This window comes from Mustelus asterias, unplaced genomic scaffold, assembly GCF_964213995.1.
Source record: "Mustelus asterias unplaced genomic scaffold, sMusAst1.hap1.1 HAP1_SCAFFOLD_2952, whole genome shotgun sequence".
Taxonomy (NCBI): domain Eukaryota; kingdom Metazoa; phylum Chordata; class Chondrichthyes; order Carcharhiniformes; family Triakidae; genus Mustelus; species Mustelus asterias.
Window position 1 is genome coordinate 1 of NW_027592897.1, and position 17500 is coordinate 17500.

The 17500-nt window shown below is 46.6% G+C and overlaps 1 protein-coding gene across 1 annotated transcript in view; it reads left to right on the forward strand.

The window, feature by feature from the left end:
* Positions 1–4771: 4771 nt before the first annotated feature.
* LOC144490155 (myosin-binding protein C, cardiac-type-like) overlaps positions 4772–17500 on the forward strand; it is a gene marked incomplete at both ends in the record, with an annotated part of 32062 nt that continues 19333 nt past the window's right edge. Inside the window, 2 exons of the mRNA XM_078207963.1 lie at positions 4772–4911; positions 12234–12393. Of these exons, the coding sequence (XP_078064089.1) occupies positions 4772–4911; positions 12234–12393 (300 nt within the window). The remainder of the gene's footprint in view (positions 4912–12233; positions 12394–17500) is intronic.

Here is a 17500-nt window from a genome sequence, read left to right on the forward strand (position 1 = left end):
CGGGCGATCCCTCCTCCCCACTGGAGGAACGAATCCTTCCTGCCGGAGTGGACGTCTGGCCATTCCATCCCACAAAACCTTCAGGATGAAGCGATTCCTCGCTAAGAAGATGAAGCAGAACCGACCGATTCCACAGTGGATCTGCATGAAAACCGACTACACTACCAGCCACAGCCATCTCTCCCGCTCTCTTGCCCCTGCAGGGAAGAGTAATCTGTGGCTGGTGGTGTACCAGTGATGGTGTATCCCTTTACAGGCCCAGCTTGGTCCTTCTCCAGTGTCTCCTCTTGGCCTTGTACTGATCTTGTTGCCGGTTTTCTTGTGGATCCACGGTGGAATCGGCCGGTTCTGCTTCATCTTCTTAGCGAGGAATCGCTTCATCCTGAAGGTTTTGTGGGATGGAATGGCCGCACGTCCACTCCGGCAGGAGGGATTTGTTCCTGCAGTGGGGAGAAGGGATCGCCCGCAGAGTGGCGGCGGAACCCCCTGCCCCCTCCCTCCCCACCGATCGGCCGCAGACTGGCAGCGGAAACCCCCCCCCCCCTGACCAGAGGATGATCTGGGTCAGAGAATCGTTGCAGACTCGAACCCCACTCTTCGGAAGCTGCAGCGACGACTTCAGACTTTTATTTTGCAGGTCGGTAACAGCGCAGATGCGGATCGGGCCAGAAGACGGTAAAGTGGGATTTGGTGGTAGAGTTGGGCGCGCGGTTCATTAAGTCGATTTAAATACATGCAAATGCATTTAAATCGTCGGGCCGCCCGATTCAGGCGTGGGCCGGACCCCCGCCCGAATCGGGTGTCGGTAAAGCCGCGATCTGCTCGGAATCAAGTGCAGGTCGCGGTATAGGCCCGACGCCCAACTTTACCACAATTTCGGGCCTGAAAACAGGTACGAAGTTTTGGTAAAATCAGGCCCAGTGTCTCACACACACACACTCACAAAGACACAGGGCCTGATTTTACCATTTTCATTCGAAGTGCCGAATCTGGACGTAATGCAGATCCGACTTAGAAATCTGTTTTCAGGTGCCCCCATACGCTCTCAGCCATCTCCAGTCCCATTCGCGCTGTGGGCGGGGCTTAGTGCGGCCGAAATGATCGGCGCTCTGAACTGCGCATGCGCAGTTTGAAAAAAATTTGAAAAAGCGCGCCCGTGTCAGATCGCTCCCGGGCCGCAGAAAGCGGCCCGGGAGCGACAAGCGGGAGCGAGGGTGCACACACACATCACTGTCCCCCTTATCCACCCCCCCACTGCCCACACACATCACTGTCCCCCTTATCCACCCCCCCACTGCCCACACACATCACTGTCCCCCTTATCCACCCCCCCACTGCCCACACACATCACTGTCCCCCTTATCCACCCCCCCACTGCCCACACACATCACTGTCCCCCTTATCCACCCCCCCACTGCCCACACACATCACTGTCCCCCTTATCCACCCTCCCACTGCCCACACACATCACTGTCCCCCTTATCTACCCCCCCACTACGCACACACATCACTGTCCCCCTTATCCACCCCCCCACTGCCCACACACATCACTGTCCCCCTTATCCACCCCCCCACTGCCCACACACATCACTGTCCCCCTTATCCACCCTCCCACTGCCCACACACATCACTGTCCCCCTTATCTACCCCCCCACTACGCACACACATCACTGTCCCCCTTATCCACCCCCCACACTACCCAGACTGATTGCCACCCCTGCCCCCCTCCCCTCCCCACCGATCGCCCGCAGAGTGGCAGCGGGCCCCCCTGCCCCCCCACCAGAGATCCAACTGCCCCCCCCCGACCAGAGATCCATGTGCCCCCCCCACCAGAGATGCATCTGCACCCCCCACTACCAGAGATCCAACAGCCCCCCACCACCAGAGATCCATCTGCCCCCCACCACCAGAGGTCCATCTGCCCCCCCCACCAGAGATCCATCTCCCCCCACCGCCAGAGATCTATCTGCCCCCCCCCCCCCCGCCACCAGAGATCCATCTGCCCCCCCACCAGTGAGCGATCGGGCCTCCCCCCCACCGAGATACATCTTACCCGCCTCCCTCCTCCCCCCCCAGACAACAATCTAGCCTCACTCCCCCTTCCCCCCCCCTCCCCCCCGAGAATGGTCTGGCCTCACCCACCTCCCCCCCCCCCCCCCCCACCATACAACGATCTGGCCTCACTTCTCCTCCCTTCCAGAGATACATCTGACCCGCCTCCTCCTCCCCACCACCAGACAACGATCTGACCTCACTCCCCTCCTCCCCCTCCAACCAGAGAATGATCTGACCCGCCTCCCTCCTCCCCCCATCACTGATCTGAGTCAGAGAGCCGTTGGAAACACTGAACATGTCCTTCAAAAGCTGGAGCGTCCGTTTCAGACTTTTATTTAGCAGGTCCATTACAGCGCGGTTCCGGATTGGCGAACGCGGTGGTAAAGGGGGAAATGCTGATAAAGTTGGGCGGGCAGTTCATTAATTCAATTTAAATGCATTCAAATGCATTTAAATTGTCATTGCACCCGTTTTGGGCGCGAATCGAATCACCGGCATTCCCAGGTTTCAGTAAAGTGGCAATCTGAGCAGATGCGGATGCGGATCGCGTTAATGGCCTCTCACCCGACTTTACCATGTTTTCACGCCCAAAAACGGGCGCGAGGCAATAGTAAAATAGGGCCCACAGTGTCTTTGTCTGTGTGTGTGTGTGTATGTGTGACACTGTGGGCCTGATTTTACCAAACCTCCGCACCCGTTTTTTGGGCGTCGGGCCTTTAACACGATCCGCACCCGAATGCGAGCAGATCGTAGCTTTACCGACACCCAATTCGGGCGCGGGTCCTCTCCTCTCTCCACCCCCCCCCCCCCCAACCAAGGGATGATACGTCACACCCCCTCCCCTGCTTCCCCCCCCCCCCCCACCCCCCCCCACCCCGGCCCCCGGGGATGATCGGTCACACCCCCTCCCCCCCCATCCCCCCTCCCCCGACCAGAGGATGAACTTCAGAGAGCCGGTCTCTCCGCTCTCCGCTTTTTTTTCCGCGCCAGGCGCGCTCTGTCAGATTTTCTTTGAACTGCGCATGCGCAGTTCAGAGCTCCGATTGGTCTGCCAGTGCTAAGCCCCGCCCAAAGCACGGATCGGACTGGAGCCGGCAAAACGCGTATGGGCGCGCTGGAAAGAGGATTCCAGGAGTGAATCTATTTGACACCCAGATCCGGCACTTTGACTCAAAATGGTAAAATTCCCCCCTATGTCTTTGTGTGTGTGTGTGTGACACTGTGTCTTTGTGTGTGTGTGTGTGACACTGTGTCTTTGTGTGTGTGTGCGACACTGTGTCTTTGTGTGTGTGTGACACTGTGCCTTTGTGTGTGTGTATGTGTGACACCGTGTCTTTGTGTGTGTGTGTGACACTGTCTTTGTGTGTGTGTGTGTTTGTGTGACACTGTGTCTATGTGTGTGTGTGTGTGTGAGACACTGTCTTTGTGTGTGTGAGACACTGTCTTTGTGTGTGTGTGTGTGAGACACTGTGTCTTTGTGTGTGTGTGTGTGACACTGTGTCTTTGTGTGTGTGTGTGACACTGTGCCTTTGTGTGTGTGTGAGTGACACTGTGTCTTTGTGTGTGTGTGTGTGAGACACTGTGTCTTTGTGTGTGTGTGTGTGACACTGTGTCTTTGTGTGTGTGTGTGTGAGACACTGTGTCTTTGTGTGTGTGTGTGTGACACTGTCTCTTTGTGTGTGTGTGAGACACTGTGTCTTTGTGTGTGTGTGTGTGAGACACTGTGTCTTTGTGTGTGTGTGTGTGACACTGTGTCTTTGTGTGTGTGTGTGACACTGTGCCTTTGTGTGTGTGTGAGTGACACTGTGTCTTTGTGTGTGTGTGTGTGACACTGCCTTTGTGTGTGTGTGTGTGAGACACTCTTTGTGTGTGTGTGTTTGTGTGACACTGTCTTTGTGTGTGCGTGACGCTGTGTCTTTGTGTGTGTGTGTGTGAGACACTGTCTTTGTGTGTGCGTGACAGTGTCTTTGTGTGTGTGTGTGTGAGACACTGTCTTTGTGTGTGCGTGACACTGTGTGTGTGTGTGTGAGACACTATGTCTTTGTGTGTGTGTGACACTGTGTCTTTGTGTGTGTGTGTGTGAGACACTGTGTCTTTGTGTGTGTGTGTGACACTGTGTCTTTGTGTGTGTGTGTGAGACACTGTTTTTATGTGTGTGTGTGTGTGAGACACTGTGTCTTTGTGTGTGTGTGTGAGACACTGTTTTTATGTGTGTGTGTGTGTGACACTGTGTCTTTGTGTGTGTGTGTGTGTGCGTGACACTGTGTCTTTGTGTGTGTGAGACACTGTGTCTTTGTGTGTGTGTGCGTGACACTGTGTCTTTGTGTGTGTGTGTGTGTGTGTGAGACACTGTGTCTTTGTGTGTGTGTGCGTGACACTGTGTCTTTGTGTGTGTGTGCACAGTAAGAAGTCTCACAACACCAGGTTAAAGTCCAACAAGTTTATTTGATATCACAAGCTTTGGGAGCACTTCTCCTTCATCAGATGAGTGATGTGTGTGTGTGTGAGTGTGTGACGCTGTGTCTTTCTGTGTGTGTGTTTGTGTGTGCATGTGTCACTGTATCCTTGTGTGTGTGCGTGTGTGACAATGTGTCTTTGTGTGTGTGCCTGTGTGTGTGTACATGTGACACTGTCTTTGTGTGTATGTTTGTGTGTGTACACCTCGATGTATCTGCAGAACTGTCTTCACTCTGTGTGTTTTATCTGTCCTCCATAGATCCTCCCAAAATCCACCTGGATTGTTTGGGCAGTATCCCTGATGCCACCATCATTGTTGTGGCAGGGAACAAGCTCCGATTGGACGTGCCCATCAGCGGGGACCCAGTGCCAACTGTCATCTGGACCAAGGGTGACAAGGTAGGGCTCGTAGTGATTTGTAAGATGGATATGATATTGAGAGTTTTTACATTGGCAAACAGCGAGTGAGTTTGTGAGCTGACGATCCCAAACAGGAGTCTGGTCGATATCTCTCCACACCAGTTCAAATATTCACTCACATGGTTAGCTTTACTGTTACGAAGCCATTGGCAGTGCCTCTGAGTGTGAGTGAACAGCAGGATGGGTAACATCACCCTCACATTTTAATAGGGACAGAGATTCTCTGCGACTCCCTGGGATTTGGTAAGAGTTCAGTTCATTGGTAAGATCTCAATGTTCACATCCAAATGAATGGCTTGTCTTCTCCTATCAGTTTCTTTGTTTTTAGGAGATGTGAGAACCGGGATGGGAGGAATGCATTGTCTGTCTCTAGCTCCACTACTCCACGGATCACAGCATAGATTTCAATGATTTTTCCAGCTAGCTGGACAGCCAAATATTAATCTCGGAATGACCACTCAGTGCTCAGGTTTCTTCAATAAACATTACTAGTTTATTATTAAACCAGACTTATCAAGTAGAAGGCAAAGCTTCTTAACATAAATTATGAAATATGAAAGTATAATACATTTTATATACCCTAACTCTCTCACACACACACAATTTCTACCAAAGGTTTAAAGTCAATGGGGGTGACCTTGAGCTCACTCTCTCCATAGCCGGAATGGTAGTGAGATCGCCGGCGAGATCATGATTTCCAATTTCTGCCGCCCCTCGCCAGCGATGTAATCAGATTCACACCCAATTTTAATACATTTACATACATTTCAATATAATTAAATACCCCCTCGCCATATATATTCCTCACAACCATTTCTATCCACCAGATCATTTCTATGAACCGTATTTTCAAAACTTGCTGAAATGATTTCATGTTGGCGAGGTTTTTTTAATTCATTCATGGGATGTGGGCATTGCTGGCTGGTCAGCGTTTATTGCTAGTTGCCTGCAGGCAGTTGAGAGTCAACCATATTGCAGTGGCTCCGGAGTCACATGTAGGCCTGACCAGGTAAAGATGGCAGATTACTTTCCCTATAGGACATTAGTAAACCAGATGGATTTTTCTGACGATCAGCAATGGTTTCATGGTGATCAGTAGATTCTTAATTCCAGATATTTTTTATTGAATTCAAATTCCACCATCTGCTATGGCGGGATTCGAACCCGGGTCCCCAGAACATTAGCTGAGTTTCTGGATGAATAGTATAGCGTTAATACCACTATGCACTTGTCTTTCCAACAACAGGTTCGCCCAGATGTGAACTTGTCATGGGGATCCCCCTGAGATGTAAAGGTGAGGATAGCCCTGGGGGAGAGGGACATTGCCAGGCAGTGCCCTGGCAATGCCACTGGCACAGGTTGGCACCATGTTCACCAGTGAAGGGGTCCGATGCTGGCAATGAGTGTTAGTGTGGTGGGGCAGGGGCTGGGAGGGGATGGATGGGATGCTGGCATTGATCACGGGACAGAGGGGGAGGAGGAAGAGATGTGGCTTGGATTGTGGGGGGAGAGGTTATTTCTAGGTCTGATCAAGGGACCCTTTAAACATGCCCCACCCTCTACATGATGGCATTAAACTCGCTGACCTGTTTTTTTTGACAAAGTGTCAGAAGATCTGGAGAGAAATCCATTCTGTTTCTCGAGAGAGAAATCCAGACTGTTTCTCGGGAGAGAAATCCAGACTGTTTCTCGGGAGAGAAATCCAGACTGTTTCTCGGGAGAGAAATCCAGACTGTTTCTCGGGAGAGAAATCCAGTCTGTTTCTCGGGAGAGAAATCCAGACTGTTTCTCGGAAGAGAAATCCAGACTACTTCTCGGGAGAGAAATCCAGACTGTTTCTCGGGAGAGAAATCCAGACTGTTTCTCGGAAGAGAAATCCAGACTACTTCTCGGGAGAGAAATCCAGACTGTTTCTCGGGAGAGAAATCCAGACTGTTTCTCGGAAGAGAAATCCAGACTACTTCTCGGGAGAGAAATCCAGACTGTTTCTCGGGAGAGAAATCCAGACTGTTTCTCGGGAGAGAAATCCAGACTGTTTCTCGGGAGAGAAATCCAGACTGTTTCTCGGGAGAGAAATCCAGACTGTTTCTCGGGAGAGAAATCCAGACTGTTTCTCGGGAGAGAAATCCAGACTGTTTCTCGGGAGAGAAATCCAGACTGTTTCTCGGGAGAGAAATCCAGACTGTTTCTCGGGAGAGAAATCCAGACTGTTTCTCGGGAGAGAAATCCAGACTGTTTCTCGGGAGAGAAATCCAGACTGTTTCTCGGGAGAGAAATCCAGACTGTTTCTCGGGAGAGAAATCCAGACTGTTTCTCGGGAGAGAAACATGCTGGTTTTCAGTCAGACCCTGACAGTTTGCTATTTTTTGGTAAGATTCCATCCAAAGGTACAAGGGAAAAGGTGGATTGGTGGTGTCCAGGTTGTACAGTTGGTCTCTCAGCGCTAGTCTGTGAAACAATGGTGATTCACACAGTACGCAGTAATATACAATGGATAGTATCCTGTACACACAGTGTGCATTAGTAATTATATCCGATGGATAGTATTCTGTACACACAGTGTGCATCAGTAATTATATACGATGGATAGTATTCTGTACACAGTGTGCATTAGTAATTATATACGATGGATAGTATTCTCTACACACAGTGTGCATTAGTAATTATATACGATGGATAGTATTCTCTACACACATTGTGCATTAATAATTATATACGATGGATAGTATTCTCTACACACATTGTGCATTAGTAATTATATACGATGGATAGTATTCTGTACACACATTGTGCATTAGTAATTATATACGATGGATAGTATTCTGTACACACATTGTGCATTAATAATTATATACGATGGATAGTATTCTGTACACACAGTGTGCATTAGTAATTATATACGATGGATAGTATTCTGTACACACAGTGTGCATTAGTAATTATATACGATGGATAGTATTCTGTACACACAGTGTGCATTAATAATTATATACGATGGATAGTATTCTGTACACAGTGTGCATTAATAATTATATACGATGGATAGTATTCTGTACACACAGTGTGCATTAGTAATTATATACGATGGATAGTATTCTCTACACACATTGTGCATTAGTAATTATATACGATGGATAGTATTCTGTACACACAGTGTGCATTAATAATTATATACGATGGATAGTATTCTGTACACACAGTGTGCATTAATAATTATATACGATGGATAGTATTCTGTACACACAGTGTGCATTAGTAATTATATACGATGGATAGTATTCTCTACACACAGTGTGCATTAGTAATTATATACGATGGATAGTATTCTGTACACACAGTGTGCATTAGTAATTATATACGATGGATAGTATTCTGTACACACAGTGTGCATTAGTAATTATATACGATGGATAGTATTCTGTACACACAGTGTGCATTAGTAATTATATACGATGGTTAGTATTCTGTACACACATTGTGCATTAGTAATTATATACGATGGTTAGTATTCTGTACACACAGTGTGCATTAGTAATTATATACGATGGTTAGTATTCTGTACACACATTGTGCATTAGTAATTATATACGATGGATAGTATTCTCTACACACAGTGTGCATTAGTAATTATATACGATGGATAGTATTCTGTACACACAGTGTGCATTAGTAATTATATACGATGGATAGTATTCTGTACACACAGTGTGCATTAGTAATTATATACGATGGATAGTATTCTGTACACACAGTGTGCATTAGTAATTATATACGATGGTTAGTATTCTGTACACACATTGTGCATTAGTAATTATATACGATGGTTAGTATTCTGTACACACATTGTGCATTAGTAATTATATACGATGGATAGTATTCTCTACACACAGTGTGCATTAGTAATTATATACGATGGATAGTATTCTGTACACACAGTGTGCATTAGTAATTATATACGATGGATAGTATTCTGTACACACATTGTGCATTAGTAATTATATACGATGGATAGTATTCTGTACACACATTGTGCATTAGTAATTATATACGATGGATAGTATTCTGTACACACAGTGTGCATTAGTAATTATATACGATGGATAGTATTCTCTACACACAGTGTGCATTAGTAATTATATACGATGGATAGTATTCTGTACACACAGTGTGCATTAGTAATTATATACGATGGATAGTATTCTGTACACACATTGTGCATTAGTAATTATATACGATGGATAGTATTCTGTACACACATTGTGCATTAGTAATTATATACGATGGATAGTATTCTGTACACACAGTGTGCATTAATACACATTTTACACACTATTGTTATGAGCCCTACTGATGTTCAATAAGCACATCCCAAATCCCAGAAGGAAAACTTGGAACTCGATTTTTTTTGATGATTTGGAACAAACGTGAGAAAAGAGGTAAAACCTGGTGAGGAAAGGAACAAGTCCTGTTTTAAATATTCAAATAACAAAACATTTATTAAACTTTAATACACACAAGAAGAAAGGCAAGAGTAAAGAACAACATTCACAATTAACTACAATAATACTTACCCAGACAGTGTACTTAAATTACGTCCCCCACAATCTAAATCAATCTACTTCCCTGAACTCCAAGAATACACCTTCCCCAAAATAACATCCCATAGGTTGAAAATAGTTACTACACATGACCTGTAGCCTTCTTTTGGGAACTAAAAGGACATAGCTGCTCGACTGGGTCTGTAGCAGGTGGTGAGAGAAACAACAAGAGGAAAAAACATACTTTGCCTCATCCTCACCAACCTGCCTGTCACAAATATATCTGTAAGAAGTTTAACAACACCAGGTTAAAGTCCAACAGGTTTATTTGGTAGCAAAAGCCACACAAGCTTTCGGAGCTCCAAGCCCCTTCTTCAGGTGAGTGGGAATTCTGTTCACAAACAGGGCATATAAAGACACATGTGCACATCTCTTTAGCCTGTCTTGATGCTCTCTCCACTCACATTGTTTGTATCTTAAAGACTTGATTAGCTGTAAAGACTCGCATTCCAACCATTATTCTGTAAATTGAGTTTGTGTCTTTATATGCCCTGTTCGTGAACAGAATTCCCACTCACCTGAAGAAGGGGCTTGGAGCTCCGAAAGCTTCTGTGACTTTTGCTACCAAATAAACCTGTTGGACTTTAACCTGGTGTTGTTAAACTTCTTACTGTGTTTACCCCAGTCCAACGCCGGCATCTCCACATCACAAATATATCTGTCCATATATCTGTTTACTGTACTGTCCATGACCGTATTGGTCGGAGCAACCTCTGCACAGCCCTCGTGGAGACAAGAGTCCAGTCCTCACATTGAGGATACCCTCCATTGTGTTGTGTGGCATTACCACTGTGCTCAATGGGATAGGATAGCAATTCAAGACTGGGCATTCATGAGGTGCTGTGAACTATCAGCAGCAGCAGAACTGTACTCCAGCACAATCTGTAACCTCATGGCCTGGCATACCCCCAGTCTATCATAGCACCGACAACAATCTCACCAAGGCCTTATCTCCACACATAATCCCTCTAACCTATGCATCTTGGGACACCAAGGGGCAATTTAACATGGCCAATAAACCTAACCCACACATCTTCGGACTGTGGGAGGGACCTGGAGCACCCGGAGGAAACCCACGCAGACACGGAGAGAACGTGCAAACTCCACACAGACAGTGACCCAAGCTGGGAATCGAACCTAGGTCTCTGGAGGTGTGAGGCAGTAGTGCTAACCACTGTGCTACCATGCCACCCCCTTGTTTTGGGGAAGGTGTATTCTTGGAGTTTAGGGAAGTAGATTGATTTAGATTGTGGGGGACGTAATTTAAGTATACTGTCTGGGTAAGTATTATTGTAGTTAATTGTGAATGTTGTTCTTTACTCTTGCCTTTCTTCCTGTGTGTATCATTACCATCAAGTCAGGGGATCAACCCTGGTTCAATGAGGTGTGCCGGAGGGCATGCCAAGAGCAACATCAGGCAATCTGAAAAATGAGTTGTCAACCTGGTGAAACTACAACATAGGACTACTTGCGTGCCAAACAGTATATAAGGCAAGTAATAGACAGAGCTAAGCAATTCCACAAGCAACAAATCTGTGTGACAGATAAGGCTGAAGCATTCACAACAATCTACAGTCAGAAGTGCTTTGTGGATGATGCATCTTGGCCTCTACTGGAGGTCCCCAGCCTCACAGATGTCAGTCTCGAGTCAATTCAATTCACTCTACATGGATATCAAGAAACAGTTGGATACTGCAAAGGGCCCTGACAACATTCCAGCAATAATACTGATGACTTGTGCTCCAGAACATCCTGTGCCCTTAGCCAAGCTCTTCCAGTACAGCTACAACACTGGCAATTCTTTATATTATGCATTTATGGGTGTCGCTGGAGAGGCATTTATTACCCATCCCTAATTGCCCATGAGAAGATGGTGATGAGCTGCCTTGTTGAACCGCTGCAGTCCATGTGGTGTAGGTACACCTACAATGCTATTCGGGAGGCAGTTCCAGGATTTTGTTCCAGTGACAATGAAGGAACGGTGGTATATTTCTAAGTCAGGAAGGTGAGTGACTTGGAGGGGAACCTCCAGGTGGTATCTGCTACTCTTGTCCTTCTAGATGGTAGTGGTCATAGAAACATAGAATCATAGAAACCCTATAGTACAGAAAGAGGCCGTTCGGCCCATCGAGTCTGCACCGACTACAATCCTACCCAGGCCCTACCCCCATATCCCTACATATTTTACCCACTAATCCCTCTAATCTACGCATCCCAGGACACTAAGGGGCAATTTTAGCATGGCCAATCAACCTAACCTGCACATCTTTGGACTGTGGGAGGAAACCGAAGCACCCGGAGGAAACCCACGTAGACACGAGGAGAATGTGCAAACTCCACACAGACAGTGACCCAAGCCGGGAATCGAACCCAGGTCCCTGGAGCTGTGAAGCAGCAGTGCTAACCACTGTGCTACCGTGCCGCCCTTGGTCGTGGATTTGGAAGGTGTTGTTGAAGGAACCTTGATGACTTCCTTCAGTGCATCTTGTAGATCATACACACAACTGCCACTGTTCATCGGTGGTAGGGGGATTGAAGGTTTGTGGAAGGGATAGCAATCAAGTGGCTGCTTTGTCCTGGATGGTGTTGAGTTTCTTGTTGGAGATGCACTCATCAAGTTAAGTGAAAAGTTTTCCACCACACTCCTGCTGTCTCAGTGTGGCTGCTAGTCTAAGCTAACCTTGATTCTGTTACTGTGGACAGGTGATCACAGAGATGGATGGACGTGTACATGTGGAGAAGCATCCTGAGCATTGTGTCTTTATCATGGAGGGAGCAGAGAGATCTGATCAGGGCGTCTACACTGTGCTGGTGAAGAACCCTGCAGGGGAAGATCGGGCTGATATCACTGTCAAAGTGGTTGGTGAGTACCAAAGTTCCAACCAGGCCCTGGAAATAATCAATTGCTAGAACAGAGCTTCCACCTTCCATACACATTTATCAATTTACCTTCTTTAACCTGGTCCCAAAGCGAATCACACAAGAAGATATTCAGTCAGGTGAGCTTGGTAGGTTTTAAAGGAGGAAAGTCAGGTAGAGAGGGGGAAAGGGGTAGGGAAGGACATTCGACAGCAGAAGGCTGCCAGAGGTGAAGTGATTGAAAGTGGGAATGTGCATGGGGCCAGAATTGGAAGAGTGCAGAGCTGGAGGGGATGACACAGATAATTGGTAGTATGATGGTTTGGACTATAATCATAGCAGAGGAGTGAAGTGGAGTGAGAGCGGGAAGGAGGGATGGGATAGAAGGTAAGTAAGGAATCATAAGAAAGAAAGAACAACATAAAAAAATGGAGAGGGGAAGTTGAGAGGGGAGGATGCAGTGTCATGGTAACGAGTGAAGTAGATCATGATGTAACATTGACATCAGCAGTCATGTGCTAGAGACTTGAACAGCAGATTGAGCAGGCTGCACTTGGGTGAAATGTACCCACTCTGAAGTTCATCGTGAATATAGTGTATGAACAGAGTGTGAATAAAGCAGCGTGGAATAACTACTCAAGTCAGACTCCACTCTCTCCAGATCAGACCATACGATCAGTACATGGAACAGAACCTCATTATTGGGTGAGCATGATTCAGTCATAGTCATAAAGTCAAAGAGTCATACAATACAATGGGCGGCACGGTAGCACAGTGGTTAGCACTGCTGCTTCACAGCTCCAGGGACCTGGGTTCGATTCCCGGCTCGGGTCACTGTCTGTGTGGAGTTTGCACATTCTCCTCGTGTCTGCGCGGGTTTCCTCCGGGTGCTCCGGTTTCCTCCCACAGTCCAAAGATGTGCGGGTTTGGTTAATTGGCCATGCTAAAGTTGCCCCTTAGTTTCCTGAAATGCATAGGTTAGAGGGATTAGTGGATCAAATATGTAGGGATATGGGGGTAGGGCCTGGGTGGGATTGTGGTCGGTGCAGACTCGATGGGCCGAATGGCCTCTTTCTGCACTGTAGGGTTCTATGATCTTCTATGAATACAGAAGAGGCCCTTTGGCCCATCAAGTCTGCGCTGATAAAACTACACTAAATCCACACTAATCCTACTTTCCAGCATTTGGCCCATAGCCTTGAATGTTATGCCATTTCAAGTGCTAATCCACACACTTTTGAAATGTTTTGAGATTTCCCACCTCTACTACCCTCTCAGACAGTGCATTCCAGACTCCCACCACCCACTGGGCCAAAAAGATCTTTCCTCAAATTCCCTCTAAACCTCCTGCCCCTTACCCTAAATCTGTGCCCCCTCGTTATTGACCCTTCAATGAAGGGGAATAGCTGCTTCCTATTCACTCTGTCCATGCCCTGATAATCTTCTACATCTCAATCATGTCTCCAACTTGCCAAGGTCCCTGGATCCCATGTGGAATCTTTAAAGGCTTTGCTGAAATCCATATAAATTACATCAACTGCACTACTCTCTTCTACACACCCTGTCACTTCCTTAAACAATTCAATCAAGTTTGTTAGACATGACCTCTCTCTGACGAAGCCATGATCAAACCTTGCCTCACCAAGTGGAGATAGATTCTCTCCTTCAGAGTTTTCTCCAATAGTTTCCCTACCACTGATGTGAGGTTCCACAGAGCAGGGGAATCCCTCAAATTGATCCTTATCAAGCTGTTCCAGTTAGTTAGTTAGTTGTGAGCATGGAGTAAAAATCTGGGTCCCAAGTGTTCTGGGCTCTTGTCTATACACAATTGTAATACATGCTTTGAATTCCCAACCTTTCTCTCATACTTGCTGCACAAGCAAGTTTCTCAACCTCCTACAACCCAAAACGCCAGCTAGTATGTCTGCTGAATGGGCCACTGTCCATTTACTCTGGAACAAGATTCTGTGTGTACTCCTGGCCTTCCCAAAGGTTGGACAATTTAACACTATGTGGCTCTGTTACCAGAAGCACAGGGACTGCAGTGACTCACCACCACCTTCTCAACGGCAATTAGGGATGGGCAATAAATGCTGACATAGCCAGCAGCACCCACATCCTGTGAAAGAATAAAAATGATGTATTCTTATTTTACTGTATAAAATGTACAGATGCAAAACAAGTCAGGAAATATAGCAGCTCCCTGTGGATGAGTTAGTTTGAACCTTATTTTATTCCTGGGAAACTCTCTTTCGAAGCTGGAATTTAGCTCATTATCTATAGGGATGGGTTAATATTTATATAATTAATATTTATATAATTCAAACTTTTCAAACTCTATTGGGGCACCAATATCCTGGCTGGGAGGTTTGCTAGTGTGGTTCGAGTGGGTTTAAACTAATGTGGCAGGGGGTGGGGATCAGAACAATAGGTCAATAAGCGTAGAGACTGGGGACAAGCATGGGGCCAAGACAAGGCTACCTAAGAGGAAGGGCATTCTGGGGGAGGATGAACTCAGTGGGTCTGGAGGTCTGGAGTGCATCTGCTTTAATGCAAGGAGCGTAACGGGCAAGACAGATGAACTTAGAGCCTTAATGCTTGTGCGGAACTTGGATGTGGTTGCGGTGATGGAGACTTGGTTAAAAGGACAGGACTGGCAGCTGAATATTCAGGGGTATAAGTGTTTTAGGCGAGACAGAGGAGGGGCTGGAAGAGGTGGGGGAGTAGCAATACTGGTTAGAGAGCATATTACAGCGGTACAGAGGGTGGACAATTTGGAAGGTTCATGTAACGAGACACTGTGGGTAGAGCTCAGAAACAGGAAGGGCGCAGTCACTATGCTGGGGATATACTACAGGCCTCCCAACAGCCCACGGGAAATTGAGGAACGGATATGTAAGGAGACTCTGGACAGGTGCGGAAATAATAGGGTTGTTGTCGTGGGAGACTTTAATTTCCCTTAGATAGACTGGAAATCCCTTAGGGCTGGGGGTCCAGGCGGAGAGGAATTTGTAAAATGTGTCCAGGAAAGTTCTTTGGAACAATAGGTTGACAGTCCAACTAGAGAGGGGGCTATACTGGACCTAGTACTGGGGAATGAGCCCGGTCAGGTCATCAAAGTTTCAGTGGGGGAACATGTGGCGAACAGTGACCACAATTCTGTAAACTTTCGGATAGTCATGGAAAAGGATGAGTGTTGTCCTATGGGTAAGGTGCTGAATTGGGGGAAGGCTAACTACAGCCGGATTAGGCAGGATTTGGTGGCTGTTGATTGGGAGAGGCTGTTCGAGGGTAAATCCACATCTGGCATGTGGGAGTCTTTTAAGGAGCAGTTGATAGGAGTGCAGGACAGGCATGTGCCTGTAAAAAGGAAGGACAGGAAAGGTAGGATTCGAGAGCCGTGGATAACCAGGGAAATTGTGGGTCTAATCAAAAAGAAAAAAGAGGCATACATAAGGTCCAGGCAGCTAAAAACAGATGAAGCACTGGAGGAATACAGAGAAAGTAGAAAAGAACTCAAACAGGGAGTTAGAAGGGCAAAAAGGGGTCACGAAATGTCCTTGGCAGACAGGATTAAGGAAAATCCCAAGGCATTTTATACATGATGCGCGATTAATTCACTCGGGAGGCTGAATCGTACCCGAGAAATAAAGGCTTTTATTAGCAACAAGAATGGAGCATACTGCTTAACAATACAATCCCAGACTAAAGGGTCACTAGACAGTGCAGTGACCTTTATACTCCTATAGGTAGGCGGAGCCAACCGGAGTGTACCACAGAACAATACCAACAGGTGGAACACCCCAACCCTAACCCCAACAGTAACAAGAGTAACATATTTACAAGTACCCATAGTGGTAACCATCTATGGTTCACCACAATACATTCGTTAGGAATAAGAGGGTTGTCAGAGAGAGTCGGACCTCTCAAGAACAAAGGAGGGGAATTATGCTTAGAACTCAAGGAAGTAGGTGAGATCCTAAATGAATACTTTGTATCAGTATTCACAAAGGAGAGGGACACGTTGATTGGTAGTGTCTCAGAGGGATGTGTAGACCCGTTAGAACAAATCGCAATTACAAGGGAGGAAGAGTTAGGTGTTTTAGGAAGCATTAAGGTAGACAAATCCCCAGGGCCAGATGGCATCTGTCCTAGATTACTGAGAGAGACAAGAGATGAAATTGCTGGGCCTCTTGTTTCTTCATTGGACACAGGTGAGGTCCCAGAGGATTGGAGGATAGCAAATGTGGTCCCGTTATTTAAGAAGGGTAGCAAGGATAACCCGGGTAATTATAGGCCTGTGAGCTTGACGTCTGTGGTAGGAAAATTGTTGGAGAAGATTCTTAGAGATAGGATCTGTACGCATTTAGAACTCAATAATCTCATTGGCAATAGACAACATGGTTTTGTACGAGGGAGGTCATGCCTCACAAATTTGGTTGAGTTTTTTGAGGAGGTGACAAAAATGATTGATGAGGGAACGGCCGTGGATGTCGTCTACATGGATTTTAGTAAAGCATTTGACAAGGTCCCTCATGGCAGGCTGGTGCAAAAGGTTAAATCTCACGGGATCAAAGGTGAACTAGCTAGATGGGTACAGAACTGGCTTGGCCATAGAAGACAGAGGGTAGCAGTGGAAGGGTCTTTTTCTGATTGGAGGTCTGTGACTAGTGGTGTAGTACAGAGCCCTGTACTAGTGCAGGGCTCTGTACTGGGACCTCTGCTGTTTGTGATATATATAAATGATTTGGAAGAAGATGTAGCTGGTCTGATTCGTAAGTTTGCGGACGACACAAAGATTGCTGGAGTTGCGGATAGTGATGAACATTGTCAGAGAATACAGCAGGATATAGATAGGCTGGAAAATTGAGCAGAGAAATGGCAGATGGAATTTAATCCAGATAAATGCGAAGTGATGCATTTTGGTAGATCTAATGCAGGGGGGAGCTATACAATAAATGACAACCATCAGGAGTATAGACACACAGAGGGATCTGGGTGTGCAAGTCCACAGATTCTTAAAGGTGGCAGCACAGGTGGAAAAGGTGGTGAAGAAGGCATATGGCATGCTTGCCTTTATTGGACAGGGCATAGAGTATAAAAGTTGGCAT